At 54.8% G+C, this 13,739-nt stretch overlaps 2 protein-coding genes across 3 annotated transcripts in view; one reads left to right on the top strand and one right to left on the bottom strand.

Annotated features, from left to right (window-relative positions):
* Window positions 1-1,439, bottom strand: part of NDUFS2 (NADH:ubiquinone oxidoreductase core subunit S2) — a 12,599-nt gene extending 11,160 nt beyond the window's left edge. Inside the window, exon 1 of the mRNA XM_017515095.1 lies at window positions 688-1,439. Coding sequence (XP_017370584.1) covers window positions 688-782 — 95 coding nt within the window. The 5' untranslated portion in view covers window positions 783-1,439. The remainder of the gene's footprint in view (window positions 1-687) is intronic.
* A 2,858-nt stretch (window positions 1,440-4,297) lies between these two features.
* On the top strand, window positions 4,298-13,737 carry ADAMTS4 (ADAM metallopeptidase with thrombospondin type 1 motif 4). 2 transcript variants are annotated; one of them, XM_017515094.2, is made up of 9 exons: window positions 4,298-5,489; window positions 6,596-6,919; window positions 7,172-7,304; window positions 7,856-8,026; window positions 10,038-10,324; window positions 10,432-10,618; window positions 10,869-11,044; window positions 12,181-12,356; window positions 13,006-13,459. In XM_017515094.2, exons 1-9 carry the CDS (start codon window positions 4,737-4,739, stop codon window positions 13,457-13,459), a joined length of 2,661 nt encoding a protein of 886 aa, XP_017370583.1. In that variant the 5' UTR covers window positions 4,298-4,736. The 2 variants fall into 2 exon arrangements, with proteins under 2 accessions (XP_017370583.1, XP_017370582.1); XM_017515093.2 differs by having other exon boundaries at window positions 4,305-5,489; window positions 12,845-13,737.
* Window positions 13,738-13,739: the final 2 nt, after the last annotated feature.

Below are 13,739 nucleotides of genomic sequence, written 5' to 3'. Positions count from 1 at the left end.
CTAATTTTGTTTTTTTAGTAGAGATGAGGTTTCTCCATGTTGATCATGCTGGTCTCGAACTCCCGACCTCAGGTGATCCACCCACCTCAGCCTCCCAAAGAATTGGGATTAGAGGCGTGAGCTACCAAGCCCGGCCAATGTCCTGTATTTTTAATGCCAAGTCACTGATCTGAAGTTAATGTAGCTTTGGCAAAATAAGCCAGAACTCTAGAGGTTCAATTCCTACTATTTATTTATTCCTGGAGTAACTTCACCCATCACCCCCGGGCATGCAAGGTTGGGATTCTAGCTTCTTCATATTTTCATCATATTGATATACTCAACCAGGTGAATATGAACTTGAGAAAAGTGTTTATTCAAGGTCAACAACAGAGAGACAGCGGGCATTCTGGGTCTTTGCCTGAGCTCTACTCAGGAATGACAGGAAAGGTGCATGCAAATTACTGAGGCTAAAAGGCAGTCTCCCACTCCGCTGATTTCACCTCTGGCCGAATGAACTCTAGACCCTCTCCCCTCCTTCGCCAGAGTGGGCGCCACTGCATCCTGTCGCCCAAGAAATCAGGGCTGGACGATGGGGTCAGAGGCCTGGGTTATTTTCTGGGGGAAGTCACAAGGCCCATGGAGCGTCCCCAACCTGAGAAACCCTAGCCTTGGATAAAGTGCGTCGCGGGCTGCCCTCGATCTCACCTGCTGGGCTGAATCGACAGTCGGAGTCCAGCCCCAGGCCGCAGCACCTGGGCCGCGACGCCGCGGAGGCTGCACAGAGCCCTCAGCACCGCCATCTTACTCCGGCTGCAGACTGCGGGAAGGAGAACCGGGCGGAAGTGACTCCTGAGCGCCTCCTTGTTGCCTTCTCACCTATTCGCACAGCGAAGCCGCCCTCTTGGAAGCTGGCAGGGTCGTCTACCGGCTACCTGACAACATCCGGGTCCTGTGCTTTGGCTTCACTTGCGTTTAGATAACGGTGACTGTCGTCATCTTTACTGAGGGCGGTTTCTCCCACAGCTCCTGGCTGGCTTTTCTAGGAGCTAGTAAGGGAAAATTGCCATTCCAGCGAGGGGCAAATACTTCGTGCTTTCTCGACGAGCCCGCCTGCGTATCTTGGAAACGCGCGGAGCTTCCTTCCCTACTCCCTTCCGCCTTGGCCGCCCTCCCGCTTTAGTCTTGCTCTCGGATTGTGTCTGAGCCCTGAATCCAAAAGATCCGAGTCAGGAAAGCCAGCTAATTTCCAGATGTCCTAAACTGAGATTGGAGAAAGGAACTAAGTGGGGCTGGGCGGGTCTCAGGGCTCCCGCCAAACCAAAACAAAAAATAGGATGCAAGGCCACCGGCATTGGTGGTGCGGAGGGGAGTGCCGGGGTGTGTAGGAGCCACCTCATCCCAGATGGGGGAGTAGAGGTCCTCTGTGGGTGACCCTGACATCCGCCAGGCTTCCCGAACCTACTACAGGATCACAGACCCAGGAAGGGCCCTCAGAGATGCCTCACACCCCACTTCCGTCTTGCGTCAGCCTCTTTTTCCTAACGTCTTTCTGACCCTGCCTTAGTCCTCCTGAGTAATGGCCAACAGCGTGGAAATGTAGTAGCACCAGGAGTCTGATCCCAATTCTGTATGGACAAAGACTTTTCCAGGCTTAGAGGCTAGTTCCTGTTTTCTCCCTCTCCCTCTAAGCCTGACTCCAGCTGGGCCACCCACTCGTTGAGTTTGTACAACTCTCCAAGTCTGAGCTTGGAAAGAGGCCTTCCCCAGATATCCCCTAGACAGGATCCCTGGGACACAGCCCACCAGCAGCGCAGCAGGGTGGGGCAGACAGACCGGGAGGCAGAGACGAGGAATTCTTCGCTGCAGAAAAAGAGGGGAAGCCAGACTTCTGGCCTGGGAATTGACCTAATGGGAACAGTACCAAAGGGTGGGGCCAGATCCTTGGCTGTGGGAACTGACTAGGACCTGGGGTAGATAGACAAGGCAGCTGCCACGGAGCCAGGGCAGAGGTTTGGTCCCTCTACCCTCCTCATTCCTTGCTCTTTCCCTGGGCCTTCTTTCTGTCTATTGTTGAAACACAGCAAATGTGGCCATGGTGGTGGGGGATGGGAAGGACTGCATTTATTTGCCTTGATCCAGCCTGGGAGAAGTCAGGATAGACTCTGGGCCGCTTGGCCCTGGGGGAAGCTTGAGCTGGGACTGGGGTGGGGGCTCCTGAGGGGCTGCCTAGGACACTGCAGCTTTTGTGCCTTCTCCCTGCTGCCAACACCCCCACACACGCTGCTGTAGCCACTCTAAAGCCCTTTGTCTTTCACTGCTTAGTCACCCCCTTTGTCCTCATCTCAAATGGGGGAGTGGAAAGGGGTAGTAGAGTCCTCTGGTGATAGCTCCTCTTGCCCCTGCCCCTTCTGGTCTCCCAACCCTTGTGTGACTCCTCTAGCCCCAGGCCCATTGGCTTAGGACCAGGGGCAGGCAAGTGGTGCGTCAAGAGGTGGGTCTGGCAGTCACGAGGAGGGGGTGGGTGATCCAGAAAGTGATAGGCACCAGGGCAGGTATTACCAACCTGAGCAGGAAGGGAGGGGGAGAGGAAGCATTCTGACGGATACGATATAAGATATGCCGGGGACAGGAGGTGACAAAGCAGAGTGAATAGGGGACGAGGGGCAGGAGAAGGTGGTCCACTTCTGGGAAAGGAAAGGGACAGCTGACTGCATTCCCCTTCCTGGGGATTTCCTGGGGAAACAAGCAGCCAGAAGATGGAGTGAGCAGAAATTGCCCCTACTTCTGAACCCTTCCTTGCCTTGAGAGATCACACCCAAGACCTCTTTTCTGAGTTCCCTTCTGTCCAAAGCCAAAGGAATAATTTGCTTCCTTTCCCTAACACCACCTCTTCCTCCCCAGCATTTCGCCCCACCCAGGCAATGGATTTCTCCCAGTACCCTAATTTCCCTATATGCACAATGCTGCCTCTACCCTCTCCCTGCCCCAGGGAGAAGGAAAAAGAAAAGATTACTAGGTATTCCAGGAACCATTGGGTTCTCAAGGCAAGGTGGAGTGGGCCCTGCGAGCCAGGTGGGGATTCCCCCAGATTGATACTGGGTGAATCTGGGTTCCTGAGAGCAAGGCTTGCCTATGCTGGGGGATGTCTGACTTGAGGCTGGGGGAGGGTTTAGGGCAGTTGGGAGTGGGTAGGAGCAGGGCCAAGAGCCTAGGGGAAGCTACTGGGAGCTGGGCCAGGGAAATTGGGAGTCAGGAAGTGGGGAGGGGAACCCTGGGGGGAAATGGAGGCGGAATAGCTGTTCCGGGCCTTGGAGGGGGTGTGGGTAGTGTTAACTCAGGAAGGGAGAGCCTAAGGCAGAGAAGAGACGTTAGAAAAGAGGAGGTGCTGGCCGGGACCAGGCACCATGGCTCACCCCTGTAATCCCGCATTTTGGGAGGCCAAGGTGGGCAGATCACCTGAGGTCGGGAGTTAGAGGCCAGCCTGACCAACATGGAGAAACCCTGTCTCTACTAAAAATACAAAATTAGCCAGGTGTGGTGGCGCATGCCTGTAATCCCAGCTACTCTGGGAGGCTGAGGCAGGAGAATCACTTGAACCTGGGAGGCGGAGGTTGTGGTGAGCTGAGATCACACCATTACACTCCAGTCTGGGCAACAAGAGTGAAACTCTGAAAAAGAAATAGAGAGAGAGAGAAAAAAAGGAGGTGCCACCCTGGATCTGCCTTCTATAAAAGGAAAAGTCGTTAACCCCGCTTGCCTTGTCATCTGCCGCCTCCGTATGTTCATTCCAAGCTGGATCATCCTACCTTTGGGCAGTAAACTCCCTGATCACTGTCTCCTTGCCTCCCCACATTGCTCTGCCTCTTTCACTCTTCCCAGCTGCTCAGTTCTATCCTGAGCCATGTCAAGCTCCCTCGTTTCTTTGTTCTTCCCTCTTGATGCCTCCTTACCTGTTCCCTACCCTCTTTTCTCAGGCAGCTCACTCAGTCCCCTTAGCCCTGGAAACCAGCCACTAGGGCCAAAGGGCAGCATGAGGAAGTCTTGAGAAAAGAGAGGCCATGCTAGGTTAGGCTGCAAGAGCAGGAATTCTCCCAGGAATGTGATCCTATCTGTGCGTGCCTTCCAGGCCCTTTCCCTCACTCTCTGCCTCTCCTGGGGCTCTGTCCCACCAAAAAGGAAAAGAGACAGCTGAGGGCTGATTGTGGGGTTTGGGAAAAGGCTGTGTCATCAGCTGGCCCAGTGCCTACATCCATTCGGCTGCTAGAGATTCCCCTCCCCTGGGCAAGTCCCATTTTTTTTTAAAGGAAAACAAAAACTAGGATTTTGGGAAGCGATGATACACCCCTCTGAGTCCCACCGACAGAGCTCAGCTGAGTGGCTTAGAGATCAGCCAATCGCAGAAGCTCACTTGCTTAAAAGAGCTGGCGCGGAGAGAGGCTGGGGAGAACCCACAGGGAGACCCACAGACACATAGGCAGGCACGAGAGAGACAGAGGAGGACAGAGACAGAGACAAAGGCACGGCGGAAGAAGGCAGAGACAGGACAGGCACAGAAGCGGCCCAGACAGAGTCCTACAGAGGGAGAGCCCAGAGAAGCTGCAGAAGACACAGGCAGGGAGAGACAAAGATCCAGGAAAGGAGAGCTCAGGAGGAGAGTTTGGAGAAGCCAGACCCCTGGGCACCTCTCCTAAGCCCGAGGACTAAGTTTTCTCCATTTCCTCTAAAGGTCCCCAGCCCTTCTGAAAACTTTGCCTATGACCTTGGCAGGAGTCGAAGCCCCCAGGCTACAGAGGAGAGCTTTCCAAAGCTCGGGTGTGGAGGACTTGGTGCCCCAGACGGCCTCAGTCCCTCCCAGCAGCAGCAGTACCAGTGCCATGTGCCAGACGGGCTCACATCCCCGGAGGGGCTTGGCGGGGCGCTGGCTGTGGGGAGCCCAGCCCTGCCTCCAGCTCCCCATTGTGCCGCTCTCCGGGCTGGTGTGGCTGCTTCTGCTACTGCTGGCCTCTCTCCTGCCCTCAGCCCAGCTGGCCAGCCCCCTCCCACGGGAGGAGGAGATCGTGTTTCCAGAGAAGCTCAACGGCAGCATCCTGCCTGGCTCAGGCGCCCCTGCCAGACTGTTGTGCCGCTTGCAGGCCTTTGGGGAGACGCTGCTACTAGAGCTGGATCAGGACTCCGGCGTGCAGGTCGAGGGGCTGACAGTGCAGTACCTGGGCCAGGCGCCTGAGCTGCTGGGAGGAGCAGAGCCTGGCACCTACCTGACTGGTACCATCAATGGAGATCCGGAGTCGGTGGCATCGCTGCACTGGGATGGGGGAGCCTTGTTAGGGGTGTTACAGTACCGGGGGGCTGAACTCCACCTCCAGCCCCTGGAGGGAGGCACCCCTAACTCCGCTGGGGGTCCTGGGGCTCACATCCTACGCCGGAAGAGTCCTGCCAGCGGCCAAGGTCCCATGTGCAACGTCAAGGCTCCTCCTGGAAGCCCCAGCCCCAGACCCCGAAGAGCCAAGGTAGGCAACCCTGGAGTCTGTGTCCTGCCGCGTCCTCCCACCATGTCTGTCCTACTGACCCCTATTCACCCTCTCTCCACCCACTTCGACTTCTGGCCACTCTGCTTCCCTCCCTTCTGCCTGCCTTTCCTGTCTCCACAAGCCTCCTTTCTAGGGAAGGCTCAGGCCTCTCCCCTTTACCCTTCTCCTAGCCAGACCCACCGAGAGTTCTCAGAGGTGGCTGGGAATAAGTGGGAATAACTGCTCCCCCTCCCCGCTGCACCCCTGCCTGGCCATGGCATCTTCTGCTGGCCACAGTCCCCAGCAGCAAAGGTCTCCTAATAGCCCCATGGCCTTGGCTCTTTTCTCTGCCCCAAATTTGATTTTCATCCCCCACCCCCAGCTAAAGGAGTCAGGTTTGAGGCCCGAGGGTTTGGTCTCTGGCTTCTGATGCTGCCTTTAAAATCACTGTGGCAAACTGCAAACTAGGGCAGGAGTGGCAAGAGAGGGAGGGCATCCCGTACCTCCTCCTGGTCAATCCCCGTCCCACACTGTGGCCGGACTGTGAGGCTGCCTGAGGCTCCATCCTTTCTCCCTCCCACTCCTGGTCTCCCCCTTCTTCCCTTCCCTCCTCCCTCTCCAGCTTTAATCCAGACCAGACGCTCCCTCCACACCCGCCACGCTGAGCTCTGGCCCTGGCCCTAGCTGCTGACTGAATCGTTCCTCCAACCACACAGGGCAGACACGTTGCAGCCCAGCCCTCTAGCCCTGGTTCCACAGGCCCCAGCCACACGCAGCCCTGGAGGACCCCAAAGTCCCTCCTGACGGCAGACCAGGCTGCTTTCACCTCTGGGGCTCTTGCAGCCCTGGGATGTGGCGTCCCCTTCCCTCCCCTTCTTAGAGCCAGCTGCTGACTCCTCAGAGTTACCACAAAAGCCATGGGATTTGGTGTTGGGGGAAGGGCCCGACCAAGACCCATCAGGAGTAAGGAATCAGGAATCCAGTGGGGTGTGTGGGCCCCAGCTGAGGATGCCAAGTTCCAGACCCAGGAAGTGAGGGAGGGGAGAACCAATTGACCCATGCGTCTGAGGCTATTTCAGGATCTTCCTTTCCCTTTTTCTCTCCAGCGCTTTGCTTCACTGAGTAGATTCGTGGAGACACTGGTGGTGGCAGATGACAAGATGGCCGCATTTCACGGTGCGGGGCTGAAGCGCTACCTGCTAACGGTGATGGCAGCAGCAGCCAAGGCCTTCAAGCACCCAAGCATCCGCAATCCTGTCAGCTTGGTGGTGACTCGGCTAGTGATCCTGGGGTCAGGCGAGGAGGGGCCCCAAGTGGGGCCCAGTGCTGCCCAGACCCTGCGCAGCTTCTGTGCCTGGCAGCAGGGCCTCAACACCCCTGAGGATTCGGACCCTGACCACTTTGACACGGCCATTCTGTTCACCCGCCAGGTGAGGCCCCAGTCAGCACCGCAGGCCATGCACTACACAATTCTAAGAAGTACCACTACATAGACTGTGATGTAAATGATGCCCTAGAGTTGTGGGACATGGTGCCTGGCCCCAGCCACACTGCCATGTGTGGCTTCCTAGATCCTGACAGTGCTGGGTCCTCAGTGTCCAGGTCCCCAGGAATCTGAATCTCATCACAATGGGACCAGGTGTCGTGGCTCTCTGTTTACCTTCTGTGATCCCTCTCCGTAGGACCTGTGTGGGGTCTCCACTTGCGACACACTGGGTATGGCTGATGTAGGCACTGTGTGCGACCCGGCTCGGAGCTGCGCTATCGTGGAGGATGATGGGCTCCAGTCGGCCTTCACTGCTGCTCATGAACTGGGTAAGGTGGGGGTGGGGCCATGGGCCAGCTGGGGTGGGTGAGAAAGGTATTAGGGAGGAGGAGCTGGGGAAGGGGGTAGCAAGTTCACCAGAGTGTTAATGGGGGTCCCAAGGTATTTCTTCCCCCAGGCCTAGGTACAGGGCTATTACTCCTTTCTGCTCCAGGTGTAGATATATGTTTAGATTTTTCTATTAAATATTTAAGTTGGTAGAAACTACCGTGAACTGTGTGTGTGTGTGTGTGTGTGTGTGTGTGTGTGTGTATTTGGAGGGGGAGTCAGAGAGGGAATGGGTGGAGTCACAGTTGGGAATGTTGGCTATAAGGAAAAGTGGATAGGGAAGGGCCCTGAGTATGTTTTGGGGAAAAGGAGACAGAGCAAGAGATGGGGCTACATACTGGGAGCCCTGAGAGTACCAGAAAGGAAGGGACTAGGGGCAGGGTGAGGTGGGGAATGGATCTGACCATCCACAGCTGCAGCTGGATTTATGATGGAGCCCCTCAGGGCATGGGGAAGGGACCCTCAGACCCTAGCAGGGCCTCTGCTCCCACAGGTCATGTCTTCAACATGCTCCATGACAACTCCAAGCCATGCAGCAGTTTGAATGGGCCTTTGAGCACCTCTCGCCATGTCATGGCCCCTGTGATGGCTCATGTGGATCCTGAGGAGCCCTGGTCCCCCTGCAGTGCCCGCTTCATCACTGACTTCCTGGACAATGGCTATGGTAAGCAGATGGCACTCACCTTTCCCTAGGTAGGACTCGATTCCTGTCCTCCATGCCACTCTCACTTCTGCTGGCATTCTGAATGGGCCAAATTGCCTCCCAAAAGTGTGCTTCCTCTGCAGTGTGGGAAGGGGTGAGAAATGCTGCTGTCTTTCTGCGGTTCTCACTTCCTCCCAGAATAAATACCACAGCTAGAGGAGGCAAATTTTGGCTCAGTAGAATTAGAGCTGACCTTCTGAGGGCCAGAACTGCCCACCCCTGGACTGTGCTGGCTGTGAAGGTGATTACCTTGTCACATAATGAGGTATGCGAGTATAGCAGGATGACTGCCATTGGGCAGAGATGTTGATGAGAGGCAAATTCAAGTATTCTATAGTTGGTTAGAATAGAATAGGCAGAATTGGGTTCCTATCTTTATTCTGTTTTATTTATTTATTTATTTATTTATTTTTGAGATGGAGTTTCATTCTTGTTGCCCAGGCTGGAGTACAATGGCTCCATCTAAGTGCACCGCAACCTCCGCCTCCCGGGTTCTAGCGATTCTCCTGCCTCAGCCACCCGAGTAGCTGGGACTACAGGCATACACCACCATGCCTGGCTAATTTGGTATTTTTAGAAGAGACAGGGTTTCTCCATGTTGGTCAGGCTGGTCTCAAACTCCTGACCTCAGGTGATCTGCCTGCCTTGGCCTCCTAAAGTGCTGGGATTACAGGCATGAGCCACAGCTCCCAGCTTTGTTTTTGTTGTTGTTAATAATTTGTTTTTCTTTTTAAAATAGAGACGAGGTCTCACTGTGTTGCCTGGACTGGTCTCGAACTCCTGGGCTCAAGCAATCCTCCCACCTCAGCCATCCAAAGTGCTGGGATTACAGGCATTGAGCCACCATGCCCCGCCCCTTCTTCTATTATTTAAGCAGATGTAGATGTGTGACTGTAAATTACTTCACCTGTGTTTGTAGTTGATCTGTCAGATAAGTATAATAGCGGTACCTCTCTCATAGGTATTTGTCATGATTAAATATGTGCTGGTCAAGCATTTAGCTAATGCTCATCACATAATAAGCATCCAATAAATTATAGCTGCCCAGGGCCAGGCACAGTGGCTCACACCTGTAATCCCAGCAGTTTGGGAGGCCAAGGCAGGCAGATCACGAGATCAAAAGATAGAGACCATCCTGGCCAACATGGTAAAGCCCCATCTCTAAAAAAAAATAAAAAATACATTGTAGCTGCCCATTAAAACCTCTTACAGGGGTAGGCACAGTGGCTCACACCTGTAATTCCAACATTTTGGGAGGCTGAGGTGGGAGGATTGCTTGAGACCAGGAGTTTGAGATCAGCCTGGACAACGTAGCAGAACTTATCTCTACAAAAAAATTCAAAAAAATTAGCTGGACATGGTACATGTAATCCCAGCTACTCAGGAGGCCAAGGCAGGAAGTTTGCTTGAGCCCAGGAGTTTGAGGCTTTAGTGGGCCATGATCATGCCACTGTACTGCAGCCTGGATGACAGAGCAAAATTCTGTCTAAAAATAAAGTAATTAAAATATAAATCATAAATTTAAAAACTTTAAAGCTTCTTATAGCCCTAGAGTTGTTTTTCTCTTTTTCTCCTTTCTTTTTCTTTTTTTTTTTTTTTGAGACAGACTCTTGCTCTGTCATCCAGGCTGGAGTGCAATGGCTTGATCTCGGCTCACTGCAACCTTCACTTCCCGAGTTCAAGTGATTCTCCTGCCTCAGCCTCCTGAGTAGCTGGGATTATAGGCAGGTGCCACCACGCTTGGCTAATTTTTGTATTTTTAGCAGAGACGGGGGTTCACCGTGTTGTCCAGGCTTGTCTTGAAATCCTGACACCTCAGCCTCCCAAAATGCTGGGATTACAGGCGTGAGCCACCACGCCCGGCCTGTTTTTCTAGGTTCCATCAGGCCCCAGGGAGCCTAAGCTTTCAGCTGGCAATTCTGAGTGCTCCCTTAAACCCGTTGCTGACTTTGTGCCCCAATCTCTTTCCCAGGGCACTGTCTCTTAGACAAACCAGAGGCTCCACTGCATCTGCCTGTGACTTTCCCCGGCAAGGACTATGATGCTGACCGCCAGTGCCAGCTGACCTTTGGGCCCGACTCAAGCCATTGTCCGCAGCTGCCGCCGCCCTGTGCTGCCCTCTGGTGCTCTGGCCACCTCAATGGCCATGCCATGTGCCAGACCAAGCACTCACCCTGGGCTGATGGCACCCCCTGCGGGCCCGCACAGGCCTGCATGGGTGGTCGCTGCCTCCACGTGGACCAGCTCCAGGACTTCAATGTGAGATCCTAGGGCGGGGTGGGGTAAAGGGCCTGGGGGTGTGGGGACTGGCCCTAAGCCCAGGAGAGAGTTCACTTATCCCCCACTTCCATTCTGTGCCTTTGCAGATTCCACAGGCTGGTGGCTGGGGTCCCTGGGGACCATGGGGCGACTGCTCTCGGACCTGTGGGGGTGGTGTCCAGTTCTCCTCCCGAGACTGCACGAGGCCTGTCCCCCGAAATGGTGGCAAGTACTGTGAGGGCCGCCGCACCCGATTCCGCTCCTGCAACACTGAGGACTGCCCAACTGGCTCAGGTAAGGAGTTGCGGGGATGGGAGCCCTTGGGAGGGGACAGTAGAGCAGGAAGGACTGTCCCTTGAGTGCAAAACCAAGAGGGTGTTGGTTCTCCTCTGCCGGGTGGAGTGCATTTAACCTCTGGGAATTGTCCTTGGCCATCTGTGGAGAAGAGTGGAGCTGTGCTGTCTAGAGCTCAGAGGGGCTGGGTGGAGGGGTGTGGGGCGATATGAGGAAGGAGGGGCTCTGACTGTCTATTTCAACCCTCCAGCCCTGACCTTCCGCGAGGAGCAGTGCGCTGCCTACAACCACCGCACCGACCTCTTCAAGAGCTTCCCAGGGCCCATGGACTGGGTCCCTCGCTACACAGGCGTGGCCCCCCAGGACCAGTGCAAACTCACCTGCCAGGCTCGGGCGCTGGGCTACTACTATGTACTGGAGCCACGGGTGAGGGCCAGGGCACCCCCAGGCCCTGTCCATGGTCACACACACCCCCAGCGCTCCCTCTGCTTTCTGATGACAAAGATCCCCAAAGTAGCATTGCTCCCACAGCCACACCAGCCCAGTCCAGGAGTCTACTCAGACTTATCTGTACATGGGTATCAGGAAGACGAGCCCCAGACTCCAGATACATGGCCAACAGGTCCCTCTAGCTATCCTATTTCCCTGGGGCTCTTTTTCTCTGTCTCCCCATCTTCTAGTGCTGCATTTGGTGAGAATGGAATGTGTGACCTTTGGGGCAAGTTCTTGACCCCTCTTCTGTGGGCTTCTCTGTCAATTTATAGTCATGGCCTCATTCAGCTCCTGGACAGTTAGTCCCTCAATGGCCAGGCCCCCTGGAGATGACTGAAGTCCGACACTCCCTCTCTGTGATGGGGTGGTGGTCTGAAAGCTGCACAAAGGAAAACAAGCCCTAGCAGCCATCTGCTCCCTTCGCCCTTAACCTGAGAATTTCTACGGGCTGGATGCCCTCTAGTGTCCATTCCGGGGCAGTGCCATCAAGGTTTACCACTCTGTGCTGGGACCAAACAGACCTGCAATTCTTGCAAGAACTGCAGTCTTGGTTGGATGCGGTGGCTCATGCCTGTAATCCCAGCACTCTGGGAGGCCAAGGCGGGTGGATCACCAGCCTGACCAATATGGTGAAAACCCGTCTCTGGGAAAAAAAAAAAAAAAAAAAAAAAAAAAAACCCCCCCTGGGAAAAAAAAAAAAAAAAAAAGAAAAGAACTACAATCTTTGCTCCTTGGCTTGCCATTTGTGTGGCTTTTGGGCAGGTTCCTTAACCTTTCTAAACCTTAATGTTCCATCCCTAGAAATCTCAAACAATGGTGGTGAGATTTGTGTTTGTAAAACACAGCATACTGGCCTGTGCTCTGAGAATGCTGACTAGATGTTACATGTGATAATTATTTTTATTGTTATGATTATCACCACATGGTGGCTGGCACTCACCCGTCTACATCCCCTACCTCAACCAACTTTTCTGACATCCCTTCCCTGATGGGACATGGGTCTTGTTTGATTTACCAACCCCTCTTGACTTAGGAGGAAACTTTGCATTGTTTTTTTCTCTTCTCCTTAGGTGGTAGATGGGACCCCCTGTGCCCCGGACAGCTCCTCAGTCTGTGTCCAGGGCCGCTGCATCCACGCTGGCTGTGACCGCATCATTGGCTCCAAGAAGAAGTTTGACAAGTGCATGGTGTGCGGAGGGGATGGTTCTGGCTGCAGCAAGCACTCAGGCTCCTTCAGGAAATTCAGGTTCTTTACCATATCTCTCCCTCTAACTTCCTGGACATTCTGGGTCCTGGGGATGCAGAGGGGAACTCAGCACTGTTTCTACTCTCAGAGAGCTCACAGTCTAGTGGGAGATAGATGAGTCAGCAGTTACAGTGCAGTGTCCCATGTGTTCAGCTGGAGTCCAAACCGGGTGCTGTGAGCGCCCTTATGGGCATCAGGGAAGACTTGCTTGGAGGTGAACTCTGAGCTGAGTCTCAGAAGGAGGGTAGGAATTGGACACATACCAAGGAGGTGGGGCTTGGAAGAGCACCTCAGTAAGGGAACAGTGGGCGTAAAGGTCCAGAGATAAGAGGCAGTAGGGCACATGTGCACATAGCTCTGATCCAGACTGAACCACTCACATAGGATTGGGGCGACAGCCACTACGCACATGCAGTCACATAAACACAGCTCAGAAGGCTGGGGGCGTTCAGGTGATCCTGAGCTCCCCGTCTACTCCTTCCACACAGGTACGGATACAACAATGTGGTCACTATCCCTGCGGGAGCCACCCACATTCTTGTCCGGCAGCAGGGGAATCCTGGCCACCGGAGTGTCTACTTGGCCCTGAAGCTGCCAGATGGTTCCTATGCCCTCAATGGCGAATACACGCTGATGCCCTCCTCCACAGATGTGGTACTGCCTGGGGCAGTCAGCCTGCGCTACAGTGGGGCCACCGCAGCCTCGGAGACACTGACAGGCCACGGGCCACTGGCCCAGCCTTTGACACTGCAAGTCCTAGTGGCTGGCAATCCCCAGAACGCACGCCTGCGATACAGCTTCTTTGTGCCCCAGCCAACCACTTCACCACCACGCCCCACTCCCCAGGACTGGCTGCACCGAAGAGCACAGATTCTGGAGATCCTTCGGCGGCGCACCTGGGCGGGCAGGAAATAACCTCACTATCCCGGCTGCCCTTTCTGGGCACCGGGGCCTCGGACTCAGCTGGGAGAAAGAGAGGGTTCCTGCAGCTGCCTCATGCTAAGACTCAGTGGGGAGGGGCTGTGGGTGTGAGACCTGCCCCTCTTCTCTTCCCTAATGCGCAGGCTGGCCCTGCCCTGGTTTCCTGCCCTGGGAGGCAGTGACGGGTTAGTGGATGGAAGGGGCTGAGAGACAGTCCTTCATCTAAACTGCCCCCTCTGCCTGCAGGTCACAGGAGGGAGGGGGAAGGCAGGGTGGGCCTGGGCCCCAGTTGTATTTATTTAGTATTTATTCACTTTTATTTAGCACCAGGGAAGGGGGCAAGGACTAGGGTCCTAGCGAACCTGACCCCTGACCCCTCATAGCCCTCACCCTGGGGCTAGGAAATCCAGGGTGGTGGTGATAGGTATAAGTGGTGTGCGTGTGTGTGTGTGTGTGTGTGTG

The sequence above is a fragment of the Cebus imitator genome, unplaced genomic scaffold (assembly GCF_001604975.1).
Source record: "Cebus imitator isolate Cc_AM_T3 unplaced genomic scaffold, Cebus_imitator-1.0 Scaffold541, whole genome shotgun sequence".
NCBI lineage: Eukaryota > Metazoa > Chordata > Mammalia > Primates > Cebidae > Cebus > Cebus imitator.
This window is presented reverse-complemented; position numbering and strand designations above follow the sequence as displayed.

Excerpts from the sequence above, each read along its gene's own strand:
- ADAMTS4 (XM_017515094.2), top strand. The coding sequence starts at position 4,737 with ATGACCTTGGCAGGAGTCGAAGCCCCCAGGCTACAGAGGAGAGCTTTC. Across the intron at positions 6,920-7,171 it reads CCATTCTGTTCACCCGCCAG|GACCTGTGTGGGGTCTCCAC; the intron begins GTGAGGCCCCAG and ends CCCTCTCCGTAG. Across the intron at positions 7,305-7,855 it reads CACTGCTGCTCATGAACTGG|GTCATGTCTTCAACATGCTC; the intron begins GTAAGGTGGGGG and ends CTGCTCCCACAG.